The sequence below is a fragment of the Danio rerio genome, chromosome 25 (assembly GCF_049306965.1).
Source record: "Danio rerio strain Tuebingen ecotype United States chromosome 25, GRCz12tu, whole genome shotgun sequence".
Classification (NCBI taxonomy): Eukaryota; Metazoa; Chordata; class Actinopteri; order Cypriniformes; family Danionidae; genus Danio; species Danio rerio.
Window position 1 is genome coordinate 32,798,208 of NC_133200.1, and position 12,687 is coordinate 32,810,894.

At 36.1% G+C, this 12,687-nt stretch overlaps 1 protein-coding gene across 1 annotated transcript in view; it reads right to left on the minus strand.

The window, feature by feature from the left end:
- ces2b (carboxylesterase 2b) overlaps window positions 1-12,687 on the minus strand; it is a 66,926-nt gene that overhangs the window by 41,606 nt on the left and 12,633 nt on the right. Inside the window, exons 4-6 of the mRNA XM_021470705.3 lie at window positions 10,150-10,283; window positions 7,304-7,457; window positions 799-903 (exon numbers count right to left, since the gene is read on the minus strand). Of these exons, the coding sequence (XP_021326380.1) occupies window positions 799-903; window positions 7,304-7,457; window positions 10,150-10,283 (393 nt within the window). The remainder of the gene's footprint in view (window positions 1-798; window positions 904-7,303; window positions 7,458-10,149; window positions 10,284-12,687) is intronic.

Sequence of the window (12,687 nt, forward strand, 5' to 3'; positions counted from 1 at the left end):
ATATGTTTTTTTCAGCCTAATGATGGCTTGCTTGACTGATAGTGATAGCTCTTTGGATCTCATCTTGAGATTTGACAGTAACAGATTCCAAATGCAAGAAGCACACTTGAAATGACCTTTTATCTGCTCACTGTAATTTGAATAATAAGGGACTAACACGATCCTGGCCATGGAACAGCTTAGAAGCCAATTGTCCAATTACTTTTGGACCCTTAACAAGTGGGAGGCACATATGCAAACTGTGGCAGTTCCTACAGCGTTCACCTGATTTGGATGTAAATTAAAGCTGTTTGTTTCATTTTAAATCAATTGTGTTGGTGTATGGATTCAATAATGTTAGAATTGTTTTAATGTCCAAATATTTATGAACCAAACTGTATATATGTTTGGGGGTTGCACAGTCTAGTCTGTTACCAGACTGGTCGACTTGAATTCTCTGCCGTGAAGCTTTTTGATTGATGTCGACTAGTCTCGCAGCACCGACTCATGTGGTTTTTGACCTGAACTAAATGGCAGTTTTACACACAAAGTAGATTTACAAAATGAAATAAAATAACATTTGTTATTATCAGATTCCCTCTGGCATTATTTTCAGTGATGTAGACTAAAACTCATTCACTGGTGAATTCATTCATTCTATAAAACTACTAAACAAGGACAAAATTAAAAAGGAAATTGACATTATTTTGATTATAAAACAGATGATAAAGCTGAAAAACTGATCTTCCTGTTACTAATATTGTTGAACTAGAAACATTTTACTCAAAAATGTCATAAAGAAAAGAGGCTGCAACAGACCTGAGCGATGGGAAGTGGGTTGACATTCATTATAGCCTCCATTGCAGCTGTACCGCTCTCTGCAATAGCACGATGGAAGAGGTTTGCAGACAAAGGAGACAGAACCTATGAAAAATATATACAAAATAAAATGTTTATATGTGTCTTGCATTATCATGTTTTATTTAAAAAAAAACATGTTTTTGTCAAATCATTAAATTAGAAATATAAAATAATACAAATTTTACACTGTATACACTGTAAACAAAAATGTATTGTTACTATAACTTAAAAAGTTTAAAAGTAAAATTACAAGATAGACAGACAGACAGACAGACAGACTTTGGCCAAAACATGAAATACTAAACAAAAATATAGCTGCAAGCAGCTAATATCAGGGCCAAGCAGCCACATCATAAACAAGCAAGGCAACAAGCTACATAGCAACAGGAAAAGTCTATGGGCCCTATCATACACCCGGCGCAGTGTGGCGCAGGGCGCGGCGCAATAGTCTTTTGGTAGTTTCAGCTTGGCGCAAAAGTCGTTTTGATGTGTTGCGCTACGCTGTTTAAATAGCAAATGCATTAGCGCTCATTTGTGTGCCCATAGGCGTTCTAGTCTAAGAAGGAAGGCGTTCTGAGGCGGACCACTGGCGCGTTGCTATTTCGAGAAACTAAAATAGATTTTTCATTAGACCAAAACAAACCCGGTCTAAACTCCAGCGCAGAGTTGCGCCTCGCTTACACACTGCTTAATACGCACAAGAGAGCAATAGGCAAATATCTTTACATATGAAAAATGTAAATATTAAGGATATATATAGGATATAATAAGAGTAGAAATAGAATATAAATATAAAGGATTAAAATATTACAAAACATATTATTTTCTAGCCTACATAAATATGAAAAATCACTGTTTTTATGTCTTCTTCATCTCGGGAGGCTTTTTCAGTTCATTCAAAACAATTTGCTTTTGTATAATGTTATTATTATTAGCAGTATTATTTATTATATCCATATTTATATTTGTTTTATTAAAAACAAGCTTAGATTTGCCCACCTGTCAGGTTTTAGACCATATGGGGCACAGCATGTGTTTTATGATATAACTCAGGTTTTTGAGCCCATTTGGTTATTATTGTTCATTTATTCGTTTGCTGGAAATTAGAACTGAATTTAGAAATAGTTTTGAAACGAATATTTGCGCTTAACAAACAAAAGTATTTATTTATAGACTAATTGATGTCTGTGCGTAAAGGTTTCCCTATCCAAGAGCGAATGTGAAAGTGATCCATTATCTCTCATTCTCACGCAGTAGATGCTCTGTTTAACAGTTTTCTGTTAAAAAACTGTCAACTGTTAATTGTTTGCTTGTGAAATGCTCATTTTTTCAACTTAGATTTCCTTTGCGTCCTGTAAATAGCGAATGCGCTCTTGGCGCGACGCAGCTGACTCTTAAAGGGAATGGGAGATGAGACTCTAATTGGTTTATTCTCAAAACACACCTATAACTCATTAAGAAAATAAACTCAACCCTTTTAGACCATGCGCCGCCGGTGCAAGGCAGATTCCCCGTCCTTAAATTAGCAAAAACACGTCCTGACACGCCCTGAAAGCGTTTGCGTCATGCGTTTTGCGCTCTGCGCATGGACCGTCAAAATAGAGCCCTAAACTTTTTGGCAGCATGGTCTGAGCCAAATTTGGTGGAAATTGGGCAGAGAGTTCAAAACAACAGATTTTCAAACTAATTCAACATGGTGGACAGAAAGTTGGGTCAATTAGGGAATAAATTTCATTAATGTTCTCTGTATAATACAAGGAATCTGCAAGACCACTCTCATGATTTTTATGATTTCAATGGATAAAATTGAATTGTTTGTCAATTTTACTCAGAATGTGGCTCAAACTGACGTAGTTTGGTCAGTGTCAGGTCTAGATCACACACAGTCAAATTGGTTTTAATACTTCAAACCATTGCAGTGATCTGGTTATTTGTTTTGTTTTTGTTTATTTGTCTATCGACATGAATTCCATAACTTTTGGTCTACATGGTCTGAAGATGATCCAAGTCAAATTTGGTGAAGATTGGACCATCGGTGTAGGAGGAGTTCAAAAGAAATGGTTTGGACAAAATTAAGAATGGCTGACAGGAAGTTTGGCAGATTAAGGCATAATTGGTATCTGTGTTGTCAGCATGACCCAAGGAATAATTTGAATAATTTAATCAAAATAAGCACATGCAGGCAAAAGTTATTACCAAATTTTTGAGTTTCATTAATAATGGCTAATAAATGTCTTATAACTCTTAACTTATAGGTGGCACTGTCATCAACATTAGTTGCAACTTTAGAATAACGTCCCAATAACACACATAAGCTAATAACTAACACTTATCTAATTTATTAACTCACACTTTACAGATCAGATGTTCATAGTTTGGTAACCATCTACTAATACCAGTGAAACTTTGTAGAACTTTTCAAATAAAATACACTTTTACTTATTTTGTTTTCATGTTTAGCACAAAAAGTGCCCAAACCTCATGGGTTTGTATTCTGTTGTATACTGCTGGGGCCTGTTTCAGTAAGGAGGTTTAAACAACTCAGAGTTTAAACTTGAACTCTGAGTTGATTTACCGAGAGATAAAAAACTCTGAGTTTTCGGTTACAGAATAGCTGATCTGAGCTGGGTCAATCAACTTTGAATAGACCAACTCAGAGTTAAGCGCGCACACCGTGACTTTAAAAAGGCATTATCAATGGAGCGCAGACATTACGAGTGACTATGGCAACATCTTAAAAAAAGAGATCAGCATTTCTTTCTCCGGCTGAACTTGATCTGCTCATGCAAAGTTATAGCAAATATGAGCGTATATATTTAATAAGAAGCAGCCATCAGTAAAACAGAGACAGCATGGGAAAACAGCTGCTCAAGTTAATGCGTAATTTTTAATTTTAAGTATTTAAACATTTAAGTATAATAAAATAAGTAATGTAATGTGTGATGTTTATACTTTTTTTCTAAGCTTTTATACACTTTTATCAGTTTTAATAGATTTAACAGTGCACTTGTTATGTGTCTGCCTTTTTATTGATCAAGTGATAGAGGTTGATATGACATTAAGAAGGTAAGCAGTAATACAATTATTTTTATACAGAATAATAATCCCATTAATCTCTAACAGTGCATGTCGAAGGTTAAGCTAATTATTTATGAAAAAAAGGATAAGCCTCGTGCGTGACTTTGTTCTGTGTGTGACAAAAATGTAGGCAATAGCTGTGTTTCCATCAAAATTACATAAATTTGTGCAAAACTGGAATAAAATAAAGCAGCGTTTTTATCCAAAGAGTCGAAGAGAACACAATCGTCACTTCCTGATTAACTTGCGCCAAATATCAACAGTAAAAACAGAATTACTGCGGTAGAAGAAGCTGCGTCAATGATTTTTTATTTAATTAATGTACCTGAGCCTCAGAAGACAATTAACACAAAATGAACACGTGGGGGCGTTTGAAGCCAGACGCGGAGATCTTGACACGCTACAGACGCTCGGAGGTAATTTAATAATATACACTAATACTGAAACAGTATAGGCATTTTAGAATAACTAAAACAACTTTTATACAGTGTGCTTAGTCTGCTGGTTTGTCCTTTCACACACATTTTCATCATCATCTCTAACAAACCATTTTTTTAATGTACATACTGTAATTTGTTAAGTGCACTTCGTAGTTTATGTGCATCTTATCAAATAAAAGTTTAACCTACTCAGTTATGCACATGTTATATTATGCGTATTTTCAAAAGTTATGTGAATCATGACGTTTCCATCAATCTTTTTTATGCACATCTCCAAAATGAGCTCTAAAATAGGTGTGTGGAAATGTAAGACTAATGCGAGAAAAAACGCTTCATCTTTAAAAAGGGGAGGAGACCGAGAAACTCAGAGTTTAGAGAATAAAACCTGCTCCGGACCAGGTTAGATTCACAGAGTAAGTTACCAAAGTAACTGACTCTGAGTTAAAGTTAACTCTCTTTTAGAAACAGGCTTGACTTACCCTGATTTCTCGAGTTTAACAAACCTGCCATTTTGAAACGGAAAACCCAGAGTTTCTCTCATTTCAGGGTTAAAAAACTCTGAGTTTTCACTAAACCTGCTTTCTGAAACAGGCCCCTGTTCTACCATGTGATGGCTCAGCATGGGTTTCTACTGTATACATTAAACACAACGTTCAACATTTCATCTGTGGAGTTTCTTTGGTAAAATACAGCACACAGAAAAGCCTATGTGTGGAACAAGGTTAAGGTACAAAAATGTTATATTTTAAATTTCACATCTAATTTCTGTAGCTTGAACTTGTTCCATCCATTTGCTGTTCTACAAGGTTTCAATGGTATTAGTAGATGGTTAACAAACTATGAATAACTGATCTGCAAAGTGTGAGTTAATATATTAGTTAAGTGTTAGTTATTAGCTTGTGCACTGTATGTTATTGGGACGTTATTCTAAAGTTGTAACAATTCCTCATTTACTGTTAATAAATGAAGAATAGTTGAAACTTTAGAATAACGTCTAATTAGTAATAACGTATTATGTATAGTTATAAATCATTAAAATACAGTTAACAAGTCATTTATAACTTGTTAACTAACAGCTTGTAAGTTAATTAATGGCTATCTATAATGCACAACTATAAATAATTAACAAACTATTAACTTTTATTTAACAAGTCATTTACAACACATTAACTAACAGTTTATTAATGGACTATTAATGAGTTATAACAGATAGTTATTCTAAAGTGTTAGCCAAAAGGCGACTTTTTGAAGAAAGCTTCACTTTAAAAAAAAAAAAAACTAATTTTACAGAAAAAATCTCAAAATTTTTTACAGTAATTTTTTGTGATTTCAAATTATATTCAAAACTTAGTAAAATTACAAATAATCTCTCTAAAATGACAGTTTGACTTTCATTTTAGGTACTTCATTATTAAAGACAAATTACTGACATTTTTGTTTTTTATACAGAGAAATTACAATATTATTTATACAGTATTTTTTCTGTTATTTTAAATTAAATGTAAAAGTTCGTAAAAATTACAAACAATATCTGTAAATGAACAGCTTGACTTTTATTTTATGTACTATATAAGTGATGACAAATTACAGCAATTTGTCTCTTTTATACAATAAAATTGGCGTATTATTTAGTGTTTTTTCCTGTTTTTTTAAGTACATTTAAAATTACGTAAAATTGAAGTAATAAATTGTAATTACGTGCTCTGTAAAAAAAAAAGTAAAAAAAAAAAAGATCGTAATAAAAAGGTCAAATGACTGGCAGCTACGGCTGCCAAACAATAACCATAAAATTACAGGTAAAATTCTTTGTTGAAATAAAGTGCAAAAAATAATAAATCGACAGATATTTTCATTAAAATGTTTACAGAAAAACACTGTTATTTTACAGATATTTCCTAGATTATTACGATCAAATACGTACAATAAAGTTACACACTATGAGCGCTCACATGCACCTGTTCTGGATTCCGCTGATTGCACACACACACAGTCGGAGGATCATTATGAACTGATTACATGGACTTTAAAAGCAGCACAGACGCACGCACCAATTGCTTAGTCTTATTATACTGTTACTGTTAACATTATGACGAATTTCTCTTTTTTTGCCTTGCTTTGTTTGTTAATTTTTTACATTGTTTGCTGCCGGGACTAATCATTTGCTTGGTATTTGACCATGACTCTGGATTCCCTGCATACATCTGTTTGCAGGTCGCCCCTGTGTTGACTATTGCTTCCCTGACCATCTCTATGTAATAAAACCTGCATTAGGATGTGCACTTTTTTGGCAGGGTCCCCTTCACGTTACAGTTCCATTTCATTTAAGATTTGGAACTGAATCATTCCATATAACTTAAACCTGATTTAATCAGTTGTATCTCGTTTGTTGTTTTTTCCAAACTTTTCTGACCCAAAATAAAACTGTTAAATTATGATCATGAGCATGTCTTGGCATTTTATTAAAGGTGTTTAATCGTAATGATTTAGGGAAAATTCTTTTAAATAACATTGTTTTCTCTTGAACTTTTAGCGCAGTCACTTTATTGATGGTGTTCGATCATAATAATCTAGGAAAAGTCTGTGAAATAACAGTGTTTCTCTGTAAAAATCTTATTGTGTAACTTTATTAAATGGATTTGATCGTAATAATCTAGGAAATATCTGTAAAATAACAGTGTGAACTTTTTTTTTTTTAACAAATTTTTTTTTACAGTGTTGAAACCTTCCATAATATTTGTTTCCCCTACAATCGAAGTCAGTATATTTAGATTTTCAGCTGTCTTCAAAATATATCCTGTGCTCAACATAATAAAGAACCACTTGAGGGCAAGCAAACATCAAGTACATATTCATTTTTGGGGTGAGCTATCCCCTTAATAATCACCCAAAACCTAAACAGCTCAAATGAGATGACCCTTTCAGAAAAGCTATTTTTGACTCCTCACATGTAAAGACACACTGATTCCTCCAGCAGACTCTCCAAAGATGGTCACTGATCCAGGATCTCCGCCGAAGCTGTGGATGTTCTCCTGAACCCACTGTAGCGCAGCTACCTGATCCAGAAGACCATAGTTTCCTGGAGCATTCTCGTCTCCAGTGCTAAATGAAGGGCAGAAGTTCATCACATCATTAGAGACCTTAGACCTGAACTCCAATCTATTAATCACACTAATCAGAGATCGTAAAACATTGACTTTATGACTGTTCAAGCTGATTACGGGAGAGTTAAAGTCCACAGACACACAGACTGATGAATGAAATATATATGCTGAACTAATGTACAATATGAGACTTTTTAATTATTAATGATGCTATTGGTCACACTTTACAATAAGGTTTTATTAGTTAATGTATTTAACATAACATGAACTAATTATGAACAATACTCGTATAGCATTAAATGGTAAAAAAAAATCTACTTTTCAAGCTGTTTGGACAGACATGTGTGTAAGTATAGTGTATAGACCGTCATGTTGGGGTGATATAAACACACCCAGTCCTTTTTTTTCAATTTAACAACATAAAAATGGTGGACCAATTGGAGCGGTTTTCAGAGTGACCGCAACTTGACGTAGGAGTGCAGTCCCACCGGCCACCAATTTGGATTGACAGGCCCATTGATTGACGTCACCATATCCTCAGTTTGTTGTTTCACGTCCGCCATTTTCAGCACGAGTCAAAGTCATATCACTAAAGGAACATCCTTGCTCTATTTTTAGATGCAAGGCTCATTGGACTCAACACAAGATCAACATTCACCACTTGATTGCTGTAATCGGAATTACTAGTTGTAACTTTAGGTAGGTTTGCAAACATGTGTACTTTTCATTGCGTCTACCTTAAACTTCAGCCGATTGCATTACTCGAGGTCACATAAGCTCCCGGTGATCTTAACTAGGTGCAGCTGGAAAAGTGCATGCACGTCATGTGCGCGTCTCTCCACTGGAAATAAAATAAACTTGCCTGCAGGTCGCTTTCCAGAAGCGCTGCTCTGCGTGGCGCGACGCTGACGCAGCGCCAAACATTTTAGAACTCTAAACATCTATCAGGGCGGCCTTTTAGCAGCCATTCACATGTCACGACTTTTCTAGAATTCGCATAGGTTTGTTGTTTCCAATGGAAGTGCGCATTAGAGGATGACACGGGAGTAAATTTTCATTCCCGTCCGTCCCACTCGCACAGAAAGATACCAATACCCATACCAAAGTAAAAAATAATAATAATAAATTCCTGTCCCATCCCGCTCCTTGTAAAGTGACTCCCGCTCCAATCCCACTCCTGTTTAAAATGACTTCCGCTCCAGTACCGCTCCCATATATATATATTTTTTCTTCATTTATTCATTTTCTTGTCGGCTTAGTCCCTTTATTAATCCGGGGTCGCCACAGTGGAATGAACCACCAACTTCTACTTCCAGCAAGTTTTTACGCAGCGGATGCCCTTCCAGCCGAAACCCATCTTTGGGAATCATCCACACACACATTCACACACACACTCATAAACTACGGACAATTTAGCCTACCCAATTCACCTGTACTGCATGTCTTTGGACTGTGGGGGAAACCGGAGGACCCTAAGCAAACCACGCGAATGCAGGGAGAACATGCAAACTCCTCACAGAAACACCAACTGACCCAGCCGAGGCTCGAACCAGCGACCTTCTCGCTGTGAGGCGACAGCACTACCTACTGCGCCACTGCTTCTTTTCTTCATTTAGTCTTTAGGTGCTCTGCTTGTGCTCCTCTGAGAAAACGTTTGATGGTCGCCTAGCAACCTACGAAACACCACCCCCTCCCCCGTCCACGGTAAAAATTGTCAAGCGTTGACCGCTCCGCGGTGATAAAAAGGGCCACTGCTATACTACACTTCAACTCAAGTACTTGGTTTGTGTGCTTTGTCCACCACTGACAATAGCCCCTTTCACACATACAGACCTTTCCGGAAAATTGCCGGCAATTTTCCGGAACGGTTGTATGTGTGAACAGGTCCTTTTTGAAAATACCGGTAAATTCGTTCTGGCTATTTTCCGGAAAGAGAAGTTGTAACATTACCGGCAATTTGCCGGAATGCTGCACTGTGTGAATGCAGAAGGAAGATTCCCGTAATAAGCGCGTGCACGTCTAGAACGTGCTGACGTGAGACGTCTGCTTTAGCCAATCACAACAGTCAGACGCATTTACGTCCGCGCGGTTTGTGAGGATAAAAGCCTTTGAATATATTTCCAGACACATTTAGCTGCTAGAAGTTAGTCAGATCACGTTTATATGTTCTTCTTAATGCCAACTGTGTAAATAATCATCGATGAGATGCTTATGATAAACCGTTGTTTGTTTACCTTCAAGCTTTGCGTGCGCATATGAGCGCCTGCACACGCAGATAATATGAACATCTCGACATGCGAAAGTGATCCTGCGAAAGTTGTTCACAATATTGATCATCCACAGAGTTTGTAATTTAGTCAAATGTTTACAAATACAAGCGCAGCCGTTTAAAGCTCATTTGTGGGGAATGATGTCAGAATTTACCGGTATTTTGGAATGGATGTGTGAATGCTCTTTTCCGGAAAATTTCCGTAACGTCCTCGCCTGTGTGAACAGCGCTTTTTTGAATATACCGGTAAAGTCGTTCCGGAAATTTTCCGGATATTTACCGGTATCACTGTGTGAAAGGGGCTAATGTGTCATCTTTTACAGTTACACAAACACCTGTATGGGTCTGCACTTAAAAAAAAGAGCTGCACTGATATAATTTAGAACTATTGGAAGTACAAAATGCACATAATTAGATTTACCTGAAAAATCCAAGCAGGCCGAGTCTGTATTGTATCACGACCACAACAACGTCCTGATAAGCAGCCAAAACATGTCCGTCAAACAAGGATGCCGAACAAGTCGTGAAACCTCCGCCATGGATCCACACCATAACCTTTATCAAAAAAAAACAAACATTTAAAACAACAACTTAAAAATGAAAAACACTACAATCTGAATATTATTAGAAATTGAAATACACTGTTATACACCATTTTGAAAGCGGTGCATTCACACTGAATGTTCTAAAAAGTGTAAGTGCACTTTACAGGTGCAGTGAAGTGCTTTGAAATGTGCAAAATTTGAGGTAATCTCAACTGAAAGAGAGTGTGCTCCTCCCATTTTTTTAAGGTCCCGGGAAATTAAAATAAAGTTTTTTAGATGTTAGTATCATAGACTGTAAAAGATATGGACGTAGTATCTGTAAAGTCACCCATAGGTTTCTGAACAATGCAAAAGAAGCTCCAAGTAGGCGCGGTCAACTGTCGACATTTTGTTCACGTGTCATCGTATCAACCGCAGGATACCAAATAAAGGCAAAGAGGCAAAGCCTGAGCGGAGCTGCAGACACCTGCTAGCATTTTGCTTAGACTTTTCTTTGGAGAACACTTAATACATCATTACCTGTGACTCGTTTGTGTTCTGCCCACATGTGCTTGGTTGTAAACTATATCAATAAAGTGTTTAGTCTTTTAAAAAACACTGTTGTAACACATTTGGCCACTAAACATTGTTCTGATTGCATTTTTCTACAGGAGGAAAACGCGAATTACCTTCAAATACTTCAAATATAGTCTGTGTTAGTAAATGCAGTGCTATTTATGAAATCCAGGCATACTGTAACACTGTATGACAACGTTTCAGATGACTGTTCCAGAGCCTACAGCTAATCAATCTAGATTCTGGAGTGCTTTACAGTAGGGCTGCACAACTCTGGCAAAAATGTGAATCACGATTTTTTTTTTCCTTAAAATCAAGACGATTTTCTACTGATTCTGTAGATGTAAAATAAACGTTAATATGATTAGCCTATTATTATTGTTAATTCTCAAACATATGGTAAAACAACAATAATAATAATAGGCCTATGTCAGGGGTCGGCAACCCGCGGCTCTAGAGCCGCATGCGGCTCTTTAGCGCTGCCCTAGTGGCTCCCTGGAGCTTTTTCAAAAAATGTTTGAAAACGGAAAAAATAAAAAGGTAAATATATTTTTGTTTTAATATGGTTTCTATAGGAGGACAAACAATCTTAACGTTTTCTAATGCTGTAAAAGTGTGTAGAATATTTATTTTCAACATTTCTGTCAACGAAGATTTGCGTCATAGCCTGCGACACACGGAATAGGCAGGTGGCTGTTGTAAACAATCCGGCGGCTGTGTGATGCGCCATGGAGCGTAAGCTGTCTTTGCCAAAGATGTACAGCGGGGCACGCTCTCTCATTTTCCCGCCCTGAGAGAATTCAAAGAAGCCCATCCCGATCACTCACTCAACGGTGATTATTTACAAGGTGCGATCGTTGATATGCAAACTGCATTTGGGAGCAGATTTTGCGAGTGGCGAAAGGAAAAAACGAGACTGTCTTTCCTTGTCACACACCCCTGGAGATTGACCCTTCCTTGTTGAGCACATTCCCAGTAAGGGGCACGTTATGCACGTTCATTTTGATGTTGTTTTTTGGAATTCTCAAAATAAAAAACATCAAAAATCTGATTTCTTTACTGCATTTCTTTAATTTCATCAAAGCAAAACATGATGCATTAATATTGTAATGAAGTTAAACTTGAACATTAAACATAATTCATTGATATTGTAATGAAGTTAAACTCGAACATTAAACATAATGCATTAATATTGTAATTAAGTTAAACTTGAGATGGCATCGTACAACAGAGTAGTCACGTGGTGCGTCATTCTCTACAGGATGCACTGCAGGGAAAAAAAAACATTTAATCATGAAGGCTCAGTATGTATTTGTAGCCAATTAAATCATTTTTATAGTAGGCTAATATAAATACATACAGCATGTGTTGCCTTCATTATAAGGCTTATATAAGGCTTTTAATTTTTTGCGGCTCCAGACATATTTGTTTTTGTTTTTTTTGGTCCAGTATGGCTCTTTCAACATTTTGGGTTGCCAACCCCTGGCCTATGTGTAGGCCAACTGTTGCTTAAAATGCTAAATTTTGCATATTCATTATGGTGGACTTGAACAGACTTTCAATATGTCCTGTTTGTTAATTCACAGCAAAATTATGATATTAAAATATAACTATTCGTAATTATAAAGTTGATTTATTATGTTTAAGACGTGCTTGTCATCTGTTATTGACAACATTATTAGACCATTTGTTTTCACTGGTAAAATTAGAATTTTGTCATGATCAGATTCCTTCTTGCATTATATTTAACATTATATATAGGCTAAGGTTGTTTTACTGACACAGTAAACATTTATTTTCATGCACAACACTTTGTCACATATCAAATGCTTGTCGTAATCATAACTCTAGAATGCGAT